Consider the following 14906-nt stretch of genomic DNA (forward strand, 5'->3'; position numbering starts at 1 on the left):
TTATTTCACTATCTGCAGGAGGAAAATGTGTCTTTTCCTGCCCGCTTCGCCCCTGACCCTCCGCTCACAACCGGCTCCACGAGGAAGAGCGGTCCGGCTTTTATCACCACCCTGGATCTACATTTGCCTCCATGTAAATTTTGCCCCGTCTTTCGAGGCCTGCATGCAAACGATAAGAGAGCTCCTCACGCTCAGCGTTCAAATAAAAGAACATAATATCATTATCAGATAGACGAGACAGGACATCAAATTGTAGGAAAAAATTGACCAAAAAGAAGATTTGAAAAGCCAGTTCACACAAACTGCTGATTTACTGACATTTTTTTAAATAGACTGAAAGAGAGTAGTACATATTTGTGAGGAAAAGTGAAAAAAGTGTTGAGTGCATTTGCATTTTTTATTCTGGTACATCTAATTAAAATCTTGTGCAAATGAAGCGATTAATTGTATTAACTGTGATGAGTCGATTATTAAACTAAAAGTCAACTAATTTAGTAATCAAATTGTTAATTGGGCTGCACAGTGGTGCAGTTGGTAGATATGTTGCCTTGCAGCAACAAGGTTCTGGGTTCAATTCCCAGCCCCGGTCTTTCTGCATGGAGTTTGCATGTTCTCCCTGTGCATACCTGGGTTTTCTCCGGGTACTCTGGTTTCCTCTCACAGTCCAAAAACATGACTGTCTGGTTAATTGGTTTCTCTAAATTGTCCCTAGGTGTGTGTGCATGGTTGTTTGTCTCTGTGTTGCCCTGCAACAGACTGGCAACCTGTCCAGGGTGACCCCCACCTCTTGCCCGGAACGTTAGCTGGAGATGCACACCAGCAACCCTCCGGACCCCACTGAGGGACAAGAGTGTAAAGAAAATGGATGGATGAATTGTTAACTGGAGTATACAGACTCTAAAAAAAAAGGTAATTTTCTGAAATAACACATTCAGAGCTGTAATTAAATATTTTGTACAAGAATATTTACATTTTTCATTTAAGATAAAAAAAAAAACTATCAGAACTCAAGTAGTAACTGATTACTCCAATTATAACTCAGTAAAATCAATACTGATTATAAGACAAACAGAAAAAAGTATTTTTTGGGGCTGCAGATTCGTCCTTTGCTACACATGATCAAACCCAGCTGATCTTTGAAGGCCTCAGAGGTTTGTTAGAGAACATCGGTGAACAAAAAGCATCACGAAGACCAAAGAACACCGCAGACAGGTCAGGGATGAAACATAAACAAGAGAGCTGCTCAGCTACAAATATACCCAAACACCCAAACTGACAGGCTAAGCATCAACCAGAAAAGCAAACAAAAGGAGAGAATCTGTTGACGGGGCAACCAGTTGTTGTTCCCTCCACAAGTCTGACCTTTAAAGAAGAGCGTCAAAAAGGAAGCCATCGGTTAGGTGCAGCCATAAATAGTCCAGCAAGCCTCTAGAAGACGATGACACTAAAGTTAAACCTTTAGGCCTTCGCTCAAAATGCTGTCAGGAGAGAAACTGCTACTCAGGCCATCCTCACTGTGAGACACGGTGGTGGCAGCATCCTCCTGTGGAGATGTCACGATTATCATATCTGCCAATATTGTTAATTATTGATAAGTTTTTTGTTTTAAATATGTCAAATATGACCAAACTGTTTGTTTCCTTTCCTGTTTTATCCATAGTTTTCACTCCACGCTGTTTATTTTTATTTTTAAGCAGTTATGAGACAGTAATGAAACCTTTAACTCCTAATCCGCAAGTTACTCCAGAGATTGTTACTAGGTAACCACAAGTGACTCTACAAGTTGTTGCTAGGTAACCAAAGAACGACTGATTTAGTTGGTGCCACTCACTGAATTCAAAGTCAGAAATACTTTATTGATCCCAAAGGAAAATTAAATGTTGTAATTCATGTTAATTCAAATCCTTCAAAGAGTTGTTGTAGATAGTGGTGGATGTTGGCAGAAAAGATATCTTGTAATATAGTGAATTCAAAAAAGCCTCTGACTAAAGACACTCTGTTTCCCCAAGACAGTCTCATGAAGAGGATGGTCAGGGTTTTATATATATATATATATATATATATATATATGCTTTTCCTCTGACCACACCTGGTTAGGGCTCGAAGACGGCGGTAGTTAGCTTAGAAACTAACCCATACCTCCTCCCTCCTGACGTGTTGATCAAATTAGCGACTTTGCCTGGATTCACACCACATGATTTATATCACTGTCATAAACAGTGTTTCCCCTCACACTGGAGCAACAAGAAAACGCACAAAAGACGAGATGCTAACATACATAATGCTAGGCTACATGACGGTGCTGCATTGTCTCCATGGTTACTAATGATTATAAGCGTACCTTCTACATAATGCGATTTTTGATGTCTTCCTAATCATACTTACTTGTAATGTAAGTTTAAAAACGTTAGTTTTCTTACCTTCTAAAAAGTGTTTGCCGCAAATCTGCAATTTCACCGCTGCTATCCATCGCCGCCATCTTTTTTCATTAAAAGTTATAAAGTAAAATGAAAAATTTGGTTCGCATTCTTGTCCGTTTATGCAACCGACCGCGCAGCATGCTATGACCATATTAAGGAGAAATCAACGGAATAGAAGCAATATTAGATTACAGATATCCGATTTTAAGACTAGCTTTAAAAGAGCGCGTTAGTTGTTTTAACGTCCGTCATGGCGAAGTGGGCGGAGTTCTAGAGAGCGTGACGTCACATGGAAAGGTTCATGTTGGTTAGGCTGCCAGATATATCGTCTCTTGATAATGATCACGTGCCTATCGTGATATATATTGTTATTGATTTATTGTCCAGCCATGGTGGGGATTTTTCTTCTTCAGTAGGAACAGAAGAAGTTTAAACTCTTCTGAAGTTTAAACTTCAGAGAAGTAATTCATAACACTAACTAAACCCAACCGCACTCAGACTTCTGTGTGAACAGTTTACATCCCCAAAGCCAGACCAGAAGAACACAGACGTCACACAGCAGCGCTTTGTTTATGGGAGTAATAATGGAAATTATTACACATTTGAATAAAAGATGTTTGTGGATCTATTTTAAAGTTTACTCAGCAAGGGGAGCCGACAACAAGAGGGAAGTTAATAAAAAGAAAGCACAACTAATGGCAATGACCTTTTGCGGAGAATTCAGAGCAACTTCTGTAGAGAAGTGTTTGGATTGTAGACAGAGCCAAGAGTGGTGGGATTGTGATTTGATGCAGTAACAAACTTTTTTCATAAGTTCATAATTATAATTTTCAGTCATTGTTTACACCCTGATTTATAGCACCTGTCTTTTCAATAACATAAAAGTCATATAAAATGAGTAATATCCATTCAAATTGAAAACCAGTTTATTTCCACATATGGAAGTGGCACAGATCAGATTTTTTAGGGTGAAAAGATCAGAATTGGGCCGTTCAGACTGCAGTGAAAATGTTGGGTATATGTCACATATGGGCAAAAGAAGGCATTTACCTGCTGTGTGAACATAACCTTTGTGTGTTAAAATGGTCCAGTTAAAGTACCATGAAAGCCTAGTAAAATTACAGCATCTGGCTTTTTATGGTGCAGAATTATGACGCATGAACTTAGGACATAAAAGTCATACGTTTATAATTATAATTTCCGGTAGTTTAGAGAATTATGAATAAGGTTGAGGCATTTTGCAATAAAAAATGGGCAGAGTTCTGTCTCTAGATGTGCAAATCTGGTAGAGACGTACAAAATACTTCCAGCTGAAGAGCAAAATACACTCAATTCTTGTGTTGCAACATATGAGAAATGATTGTGGGATATAAATATTAATTATTAAAAATAGATGCAAAACATAAAGACCTTTAGGATGATGCTCATTCTCAGTGCGGAGTCGATGCTATACAGGTATAAATACCTGACAAGAAATGTAAAGTTTTTTCTTATAATTTGTCTCCTACAAAAGCACAAAAGTTACTTTATTTTGTAAAAAATTGAGACATTTTATCACGTACAGATTTGATTAAAGAAATGAAAGAATAGAAGGAATGAGAAACATTTGACTTTTTATTGTAGGTCATAAAAACAAACAGCGACAATAAAAACAACAAGGTTGTAACAATATTTTATAAGGTAAAACATAACAACAGACAATAAGAAAAATTAAATAAACTCAAAATCTTGTTATCTTTCCCAAAAACTGTCCAATGTACCAAAAAGCAAGTGGAGATGGTTTTATTTTATTTTATTTTTTTAGCATTTGAGCAAAATTCTCAGTTGAGTAAATCTGTGGTTCTGTTAGGAATGTAATGGTTCTGGTTGTGGTGTGTGCACAAAGAGCTGGTCCCAGTTCAGCTCACCTGATGGGCCAGCTGGGAGGACGGAAAGGAGAGGAGGTAACAGACCTGACGCATCGGCGGCGAGGCATTCTGCAGTAGAGACGCACGGTAACCCGCCCCGCCTGAAACACACTTACACCCATCAAACGTACCGGTACCGACTCAGAGACAACATGGCGGCTTCTAACAAAAACGCCGGGAGTTTCACAAGGTCCTACAGGTGAAAGTGACGCAGTAAAATCCCGCCGCGACCTAAAAGTTAATACAGAGAACCGGGACGCCTCAAACATGATCGGTTTAATGACACACACATATATATTACACGCGCTGAAGGCTGCTGTCGGGACAGGCGCTGCCTGCATGTCAGTGCTCAGGTGATCCCAGAAGGAAAAATGCTTGAATTTAGCTTCACGTCGTTTATCTACATTTCCAGTCCTTCTATAAACTCCGGCTGCTGTCCATAGGTGCAGAGCAACGACTGACCTGACTGTGCTGTACAAGGTGGGTAAAATAAACGACATCTGCTACATGGAGGTGAGGTGAGCGTGACTAGCCTCAGTCAGTGAGCGAGATGGAAAAAAGGTGCGATGGGATTGGTCAGCGCGGCACCTGCATTTGCTGTGAGGTCTGGGACTGGTTCTGGGCCGTGACGTCGGGCCCCCTGCTGGCCAGGCGGCTCAGGATGTTCCTCTCGGACATTTGCAGCCGCACGGCCACGGGGGGTATCCTGGCGATGGTGGCTGGCAGACGAGTGACGTCGGCCTTCATGTCGCTCAGCAGCTCCTCCAGCTGTTTGAGGACTGGAGACGAAGCAGAGCAACAGTGACGGCTTATTATCACAAATAACAAAACTAACAAGAACAAAATAAACAGATGCATATAGGGGGTATTATCTATTTTTCATGGGCATAATGCCATTTCATAAAACAACCAAGCTACACTGCAAAAACACAAAATCTTACAAAGTATTTTTGTCTAGTTTCTGTACAAATAAGACAAAACCTATAAGTAGCTTTTCTAAACGAAACAAGAGCTTGTTTTAAGTCAGTACCTCCTTAATGTTGATGAAAAAGTACAAGCTCCACTGGCAGATTATTTCACTTATAATATGGGAAAAATATCTCGTTATAAGTGAAATAATCTGCCAAGGGAACAGGTACTTATTAGTCAATATTAAAGAATTACTGACTTGAAACAATCTCCTATATCCTGATAAAGTTAGTTGTAAGTTAGTTTTGTCTTATTACTAGTTACTGGTTTCTATGATTTTCTGACTTTTTATTTTTGTGTTTTTATGATATAAAGCACTTTGAACTGCCTTGTTACTGAAACATTCTAAATAAACTCGATAAAGATTTAGTATTTTTGAAGTGTTGTAAACTGCCCTGAGATTTGCTTATCAGTTATTACTATTTAAACATATTTTATCTAAACCCTGACAAGCTGGAAAACTCTTTAGACTTTTCACTTCTCAGAAAGTTTAAATCAAAAACTAATTTCACTTATAACAAGACATTTTTCACTGTCTTAAATAAAATAACCTGCCAGTGGAACTAGAACAATTTTTTAAATCAATTTTATTAAATACTATTAGAATATATCTTGTTAAAAAGCTAATTGTGTGAGTTAATTTTGTCTTATTCAAAGTGAAGTAAGATATTTGCACAAGAAAGTAGAAACTAGGCAAAAATACTTGGTGACATTTTGGTTTTTTGTTGTCGTCATTGCTACAATGTTTCTGCAGATTTCACCAACTCAAACTTAAGGCTTTTTAAGAGCACTATGACTTAACTTTAATATCTGTATCATGACAGAAATTTACAAAATAATAATCTACAGCCAAAACGTTCTGATATGTTGTACAGCCGTGAATTGAGGTGAGACCTGGACTTGTCAGTGTTTCAGTTTCTGCTTCAGAAACTCTGACGCTGTTGTCACGCTCCATCCTTTATCGTTTTACTGCCATCAAATCTGAAAGTGCATCAGTGTTTTCTGGCATTTAAAAGGGTTCCTTTTTTAAAAAAAATATTTACAGTGAACATGATGCAAATGTATTATCATAATTTCTGCAATGCAGCCACACAGAATGGGGAAGTTGGTAATTACATCTACCCACGTTTTGTTACATGAGATCATTGTGACAACAGACACACCCTAATATTAATTTGTAACTGACCAAAATCTACAAAACAGAGCAGGATAGTTATTTCCTTTTTTCTTTTTGCTTTGCAGCATGTGACTTACACATCTGCACACACATTTCTGTAAACAGTTTACTTGATAGAAATAAAGGTCAGTATCAAAGAGGATTCTTCTTTGCATTCTGACATTTAGGGTGACATTTGTCAGTAATGAAAATTATTATCACATGCAACCTCCTCTTCTCTCTTTTCACGCCTCTGCATTGTTGCATTTCATTAAATTAGTACCGTCTTTCACTACAGCAGAAGTCATTTTGTGTCTACCTGCAGAGCCTTTCTGGCGTCGACGGCGTGCAAATTAAGCCGTACTGAATGGACAGCTTCCTGTATCTCTGTTCAGAAGTATTTAATGAATGGAAGTGAAGATAAAAGAAACATGAAAAAACAAGTTTGACACATTTAAACGACTCGTTTTTTCCAACAAGCTGATTAGATTCCTTTACAAAAAAAAAAGAATTAAATCTAAAGGTGATAAGATGTGAAGCTAGTGATTGCACACCTGTGAATTTTACCTGTAAGTTTTTTCATTTTCCCACGAATAAACACAGAAAATTAAAACAATGTCATCTGAAACAGAAATTTAAAAACATTTTTTCTCTATTTTGATACATTCAAATTCAAAATTTAAATTACTTAAGCTAGTTGAAACTGAACTGGGCAGTCTTTGCTTCACTAAAAAAAAAAATACAGTTTGTTCTTTGTGAAACTAATCATATTGATGGAAAAACACCAATATAATTATTTTTTTTTTCAAAATCTAAAAACTGGTTTTGATAGACTGGATTATTTTACACTTTATGATGTTTATCTGTTTTCATTGTGTGAATCACTTTGAACTGGCTTATTACTGAAATGTGCTGCACAAATAAACTTTATTGATTGATAGATTAGCTTGCGACAAGCAGCATGGGGTCTTTCTGCATTGATTTTCCATGTTTTGCATTTGTGGGACTTCTCCAGGTATTCCAGCTTCCTCCAAAAGTCCAAAAACATGATTAAAAACATGTTTTGTATGTATGTAATACAATCATACATATGTATGTAATACAATTATTCATACAAAGCATGTATTACTACATAAATGTTTTGTATGTAATAATGTTTTTGCCCTTACAGGTATCGGTGTGTGTGATTGTCTTGTATGTCTGTGTTTTCTAATGATCGCTGGAGAGAAACACCAACACCTCAGCATCCTTGCGAGAACAAGCAGGTACAAATGATGGATGAAACGGAGATCTGGCTTCCAGTAAAAATAATAGTAACACATTTGATTTATAAACGCTGTACAATAATAAAGATTAAAAACGACAATAATAATAAATCAGTAAAATATTACACATTAAAAGCGATTTTTAAAAAACCACTGTTCTAAAGAAACAACAAAGATTTTTGGATGCGTTTCTTGTTTATATTCAACACTTCTACTTTTGCTCTAATCTTGTTTACATCATTTATTTTTAATGATCCTAATAAAACCCGAGCTTGCGTGCTTGTTTTTGGTCAGTATTGATATTTTTCACCTAATCCATACTGTGTCTTCATACATTTTTATGCCTATTTGTTCTGTTCACATTGAGATTTTCTTTACTGAAAGCCTTTTGCCTCCTCTGGAGAAAAACTGAAGCATCAAAGCAGCACCTATTTAAGGTTTTAACAAATTTATTTATCTTCACTTCTTTCTTTTCTCTCAAATAGAATAAAAGCTTTCACAGAATGATGTGAGGATGTCTGAACAGGAAACACATATGTGTTCTATGCACCCTATTCACCTTTATGCAGCACTGCATTGGCAGGCTTGTTTCCAGACATGGACTCTTTGCTGAGGTGCTGATGGGACTCTGCCAGACACTCCACCTCGCTGAAGCGAGTGTTGAGGGCCATGGATGGGTGAGCCGGGTCCTCCGTCATGTTCAGGTAGGCCGCCCTGCGCAGCTGCTCCTCGATCACCAACGCCTGCTCCAGCAGCTTTAGGAGAAAACAAACCAGAAACACTCAGTGAGGCGTGACTCAAGCAGGCCTGAACTCTTTGCAGTTACTTAGAAAGTTTGTTTCACCTTGAACCTCCGGGCCAGAAACTTGTTCTTGATCTCCAGGAAGTTCCCTCTGCTCATTTCCCCTTTGAAGGGCTCGTTGATGATGGCAAACCTCACATCGTTCTGCACATCCTGCCATCGAGCGTAGCCGTGTCTGTGACATGAGAGTCAAGGGCAACGCAACAGCAACAACGCTGTAGTTTCTGGAGCAAAGACATTTTATGTGACTTTTAAGGACCATCTCTGAACCCAAATAAAATGGATAACTATTACCTCCTATAAATGTTCAAATAAAACTTTTCTTAATTACATGTTTAGTATAATTATTTAAAGGGGAAGTATTACGCAAAACTCACATTTTGCACATTTTTGTTTTTTCATTTGAGTCTCAAATACTCTTAAAAACAGCTCAAGCACTTAAAAATATAATAATAATAATAATAATAATAATAATAATAATAATAAAAACAGCCAGCTGTCTTTGGAAATAATGCTTTTTAGTGTCTGGAAAACAAGCCAGTTCAAAAACCTCCCGATTGTTGAGTCACACTGTACTGTTACCTAGCAACACTAGTAGAGCTCCAGCAAGTTTGGTCAGCTGGATTTACCGCTGTATTCGCTGTACAATGGCTGCTGGAAAAACAAGTGTTTCGTTGTTGATTCATCATTCAGATATCACTTCCTGCATTCTTGTTGGTTGTGCAGGAGGCTCCATTTCTGCTTTTCAAAGATGCACGGTTGTATAACTAGAATAGAATAGAATAGAATAGAATAGAATAGAATAGAATAGAATAGAATAGAATAGAATAGACTTTATTGATTGAGCATTTATTTGCAGCCATTTTCACGTGGGAGTGTTAACGTTGAGTTGGGGGGCGTGGCCAGCAGCAGCTTATTTGGATTTAAAGTGACAGAGACTTTAAAACAGTTCAGTCTGACAGGGGCTCAAAATAGGTAAAACTGACCAGACTCGAATCTCGTCATCTAAGAATGACTTTGTGCAAAAACCTTAACATAATATTTCTTCTAACCTGTTTATTGAAGCACAACAGGTCACCATTAAGACAAGAATTAGGTTTTTAAAATGCCAGCAATCACCCATAAAAACTGTTTTGCTAATAAATGTTTTTAAAGGATACTGTATGATCCCAGCCAACAGCCAGTAGTCATGGCGACGGTGCCAAATCTCATAAGTCTTCTTGGTGACGGTGGCGGCCCTCTCTTCATTCTGCCACAGGGAGTGAAGCTCTGGGAAGAAGGGCAGAAAGGTCAAAGAGACAGGCAGGAAACAGAAAAAAAAAAGAGGAAGGAAAGTGCGTCCACCTGTGAAACCACCGTCTGCGATGTTGAACATGAACCTCTGCTTGGAGGCTTTCTTCTTCTCCTCACTGATGTTAACCGCAGATGCAGCTGTTGCTCCCTCTTTGCCGTTCTCGCCATTCTGCAGTTTTCCAGAATCGTCTGTTTTCATCCCGTCTTTCTCCTCTTTTTGCTCTACAAAGTGTAAAGAACCCATCAGTACTCTTCAGGATCAAGATAGGCAACACATTTGGTTGCAAATACAAAGAAAAACAAAACAAGAAAATATATATATTTTTTTTATTTTTGGTTGAACTGGTGTCCCCAATAATTCACATCATTCCTGTGCAAAGGCATGAATGTTTTATTGTCCATAAAACACAAGAGTTAAGACTCCAGCTTCCACCTCGGCTGACCAGCTCAGATTTATTAGACTAGAACTATTGTAGTCGAGGTTCTGCTTGTACTTGGCAGAACTGCCAAAACAGTATTATGTCCATCTTCTCTATTTTGTCAAAAGCCTCCACACAACCACCCAGGCAATGACCCATGCAGACGGGATGACAAAAGACAATCTGAGACTATTAACCCTTAACAACAAAACACAGAACTATAGCGATGCAGAGACATAAGCTGGAATCCATCATGTCCTCCAGATTGATTGCATTTTTAATTTAAGAAACCTCTGGTATGTTTACACGAATCACATGGTTGTTGTGGGCGTCGCCCACCAGTGTAGGTGTATGTCCACCAAACTTTCACAATAAAAGCTTTGAAAGTTAAGGAGAACATTCTGTGTATGTTAGTGGGACAGTAGGCAAAGTAAAATAATGTAAAATAAACAGAAATAAAGATAAAGTTAACAGCAGTGGTGAATATTTGTGTCCAAACCTTTTTTGTCCTCTGCTGGAGACGTAGTGTCCATCTTCTCATCTTTGCTGTCTTCAGCTAAAATTAACAGAAGCAGAACGAGAAGCTTAAAAAGTAAAAGAGGAAGTCACAAGAGCGACATGAGGACACAGTTACGGTGAACACTCTTGTGTTGTTGCAATTGTGCATTTCTGCTCCGAGTTTGATATATTATAAATACAAACTGTCGAGCCTGAAGTTGTTGAAATCCTCCGATTTGAATACTTTTGTTTATGAAACCTGCAGCGTGAGCTGGAGAAAGCAGGTACTTCCCGTTCATTTACATGGATCTGCTAAAATGCAGCTTTTTGAACTGAACTTGAAATAACAAATACAGTATTATTCCAGGAACAGTGTGCATTGATAAATAATGACTTAGTTCAAGCAGGGGTCAGTGTAACAGGTAAGAAGCTCCCCACACTGTCTAAGGGGAAGCTTACTGAAAAGCTGAGTTATCTCAGAAATAATAAACATGAAAATCAAATCTTCTCCAATTTATCTAAGGGTTTGCCCAAAGCATTGATCGTGTAAATTATATAATAATTCTAATAATTGAATACCATAACATTGATCTTCATGCCACCTTGATGAAGTAAATTATGCAAAAGGAGCTGAGTAGAAGTCTGACATTTTACTTTAGCTATAAGCCATAATCATTAAAATTAACAAATGTGATTGCTTGAAATGTGTGCATGATTTGTTTAATGAGTTTATGCAAGTTTTGAACTGAATTACTGGTATAATTTTTTTTTATTCCTTTATTTAACCAGGTAAACCCCATTGAGATCCAGATCTCATTTTCAAGGGGGACCTGGGCTATGTGGAATAATGTCTCATATCTGTGAGTAAACAGTATTTTTTTTAACTTTAAAAGACTTTCGTATTTTCTAAGTTAAGTAAATGTTATAAATTGTAAATAAAATGACAGAGTAGTGTGATAAATAGTAAACATGCAAAGGTGCGGGTGGAAGTAGAAACTTATTAAAACCCATCAGCAACATCACAGTTATGATCTTTTCATATTTATGAGTAATACAGCAGGATAACTTAAGTCAGACTCTTGATTAATGCAATACATCCAATGATAAGCTTACAATATCCCCACAGGTAACAACAATAATAATGTTGCTACTGATGCGGATAATGCCATAATAACAACAATAACATAATAGATTATTCTTTAAACACAAGTTTGAACTGATTTTTTACATCCTGACCTTTTGACCTGTCCTCCTCGGAGTCCATCCTGCTGTCTGAACTGTCGCTCTTGTTGTTAGCAGAGGCCTCTTTCTCGGCTGCAGCCTTGCTCTTCTCTTCTTTCTCTTTGCTCGTGTTCTCACCATCTTTCTCCTTCCCTTCATCGCCTTCGTCTTTCACCCTCCTCTCTGCTCCCAGCTCGTCTTTCTTTTCAGAGGCAGGGGATTTTTCTGATTCATCTGGGATTTCAATAATCTGGTTGAAAATAAAAAACAGATAAAATTATTGTTATGTCAACTAAACTGCTGATTTGAGTACAAAATAATTCATACCTCAGGGTCGTCTCCCTTTTTAGTCACTTTGCTTTCTTCTCCTTCTTTTTTAATCTCATCCTTGTCCTCTGATTTAGATAAATCCTCTGGAAATCAGAAAATAAGTCAACACATCATGTATTTTAAATATTTAACAATAAACAGCATCATTCATATTAAGCTTTATTATGACTACTGCCACAAGAGGGCGCCAGCTCTTTGAGATAAAACCATCTTTCAGTGAAAAAGGTATAAATTTAATTAAGGCTTTATGAAATGCTAAAACTAAGGGAAATGACACTTATTACAGATGTGTTAGAACAAAATAAGCTGAGTGTAAAACATATTTACTGCAGAAACAGAGAAGTAAATCTCATCAAAACAAGCAGGCAGTGTGTGTTTACCTGGAATGGGAGTGTTGGGCTGTGTGTCTGCAGGCGTCCCAGTGGACGGGGTTTTCGGGTCTTCACCTGCAGCCAAAGCTGCCGCTCTTTTATTTTCCTCCAGCTCTGCCATCCAGGGCATCGACCACTGACCGTTCACATGTTCAAACTCCTGAACCTGTTCAGCCAGAACCACAAGTCAGCCAGGGAGTCTGTCTCTCCTTTAAGCCGCAGACAGCCTGGCCTGGAGGCGCGATCGTATCTGTGTGAAGCATACTTTTTTCCTTATAAGTGACATCACCCCGATGCGAGTGAGCACGTGCTGCCTCGACAGACCCTCACGTGGGACACCATCTGCGAAGGTTTCTGCTCCATCGGCTCCCGGCTCACAAAGATGTCGCATAAACAGAGACACATAAGCCCTGGAGGAGGTCAAAGTGTAAACAGCAGTGAAGACTAGAAGCAGATGCAGATTTCTGCATTATTCAGATTCATATATTCTCTAATATGGTTATTTTGCAAGTGCTGATTAGGATTTTTCATTTTAAATACTAATGGTAGTTATCCACCCCTTTAATCGCCGCTATGTTACAGCCGATTCATCACAGCGTAGTCTGTCATCAGTGCTAAGGCTGGTTAGCATAACCACCAGTGTCGGCAGATAAACAGTTTTCCTGTAAGGGTAAGTTGTTGCTCCACCATGAGAACATTGAGCAGGAAGTACACACACTTGATTGACAGCACTAAGGCCCTCCTCCTGGCTGTGATTGGTTGTTTTGATCAGGACCAGTGCGTTTTAGCAGACCGCACTGGGAGAAGAAAGAAGAGCTCATTTTTTATAATAAACTGCTAATTTAGGCAGCGTTCACACTGAAGCATGAAGTGACAATTCTGATTTTTTTCGACGTAATGCGACCTGTATCTGATCTTTTTATGACAATCTGAACAACACAAGTCAGATTCTTTTCAAATGCGACTCTTGGATATCTGACACGTATTCATTCTTCTCAAATGTGACCTGAATCCTAACGACCAGGCCTGAACTCAACATTCATTGACACTCGATAAACGTCATTATTCTGCGCCCTGATAGTCGCAAGCGGGAAGAAAAACAACAACCATGGAGGATAATAACGAGGATTAAGTTGTTGAAGTTCTGACTCCGGTCAGACAACAACTTAAAAATTGTAAGCTACGCTCCACCGTTAGTATCCATGTTTACTTCCACAAACACTGAGCACTTCTTCTTCTACTTTCTTATGGCGGTTGGCGAAACTGACCACGTGACGTTATTGCGCCATCTACTGTGCATGCAGGACACTTTCAGTTCACACTGAATGTCACATACAAGTTGCATCGACCATGGCAAAAAATAAAAAATAAAAAATCTAAATTGGGTCACTTCAGAATGCAGTGTGAATGCAGACATAGTGACAGTTATTTTAACAAATATGGATGAACCATATTTTTATGAAAGTTACAAACTGCAGGTCTAAGTTTTATGATTGTTTTCAGAGCCTGAACAGAACCAAACAAACTTACTTAAATTCCTTCTCAGATTTCCCTCGCAGGTCCCGGACCAGCCACTGGTTGGTGAAGGCATCCTGAGGAGGCATCCCATAACGCATCACTGCATTCAGGAACGCTTTCCTCTGCCGTGCGTTGAAGCCCAGCACCTGACAGGCAATTAAAGAGGTCAAAATAAAATAAAAATTGTAAATTCAACTCACAATATAAGTCAGTACGTGACATTGGGTTCACAAGGTTCAAGATTTTGTTTTTTAAAATAACTAAGAATGGCTTTTTTGTTATTTTCACAAAACAGTATAAGTTTCACTAATCATAAACTGTGTTTTTAATAAACTGTAATCCTGGTGAAATGATCCAGTCCAAGTTTGAATTCCCTACGGCGATCCTGCAAAATAACAGTAATGTTGCTGTTTTTCCTACCATTGAGAAAAGTATTACAGATTATTTACTGTTTAAAGATATATCTGTTTAGTGTAGATTTTCCCATTTAAGTATTTTCAAAATTTTGAAAACCTCTCAACATTTTTACTAAAGGTGTGAAATAAAATTTCAGCATCATTAGGCAGTTCTGATATACTTCAATGGTTCCTTATAGTTCTGAAATCACATAATTGTGTGGCACAGCATCACTATCTGCTTTGCAAGACACAAAAGTGTTCACAACTCACATTAAACCCCATGACAGTTGCATGTATAAAAAAAATTAAGAGACCACGTAAAATTATCAGTTTCTCTGG

The 14906-nt window shown here is 38.2% G+C and overlaps 1 protein-coding gene across 5 annotated transcripts in view; it reads right to left on the minus strand.

Moving 5' to 3' along the window:
* Positions 1 to 4021: 4021 nt before the first annotated feature.
* The window catches only part of chd4b (chromodomain helicase DNA binding protein 4b), a 30328-nt gene continuing 19443 nt past the window's right edge, over positions 4022 to 14906 (minus strand). For 4 of the 5 annotated variants that reach the window (XM_007550144.2, XM_007550142.2, XM_007550143.2 and 1 more), the window contains exons 30-40: positions 14182 to 14315; positions 12917 to 13061; positions 12661 to 12817; positions 12278 to 12363; positions 11966 to 12200; positions 10731 to 10787; positions 9864 to 10034; positions 9680 to 9788; positions 8562 to 8694; positions 8277 to 8472; positions 4022 to 5106 (exon numbers count right to left, since the gene is read on the minus strand). In XM_007550144.2, coding sequence (XP_007550206.1) covers positions 4904 to 5106; positions 8277 to 8472; positions 8562 to 8694; positions 9680 to 9788; positions 9864 to 10034; positions 10731 to 10787; positions 11966 to 12200; positions 12278 to 12363; positions 12661 to 12817; positions 12917 to 13061; positions 14182 to 14315 — 1626 coding nt within the window. In that variant the 3' untranslated portion in view covers positions 4022 to 4903. Of the gene's footprint in view, positions 5107 to 8276; positions 8473 to 8561; positions 8695 to 9679; positions 9789 to 9863; positions 10037 to 10730; positions 10788 to 11965; positions 12201 to 12277; positions 12364 to 12660; positions 12818 to 12916; positions 13062 to 14181; positions 14316 to 14906 lie in introns of those variants that run through there. The other variant, XR_001661828.1, reaches the window with a different exon arrangement.

The sequence above is a fragment of the Poecilia formosa genome, unplaced genomic scaffold (genome assembly GCF_000485575.1).
Source record: "Poecilia formosa unplaced genomic scaffold, Poecilia_formosa-5.1.2 Scaffold34, whole genome shotgun sequence".
Taxonomy (NCBI): domain Eukaryota; kingdom Metazoa; phylum Chordata; class Actinopteri; order Cyprinodontiformes; family Poeciliidae; genus Poecilia; species Poecilia formosa.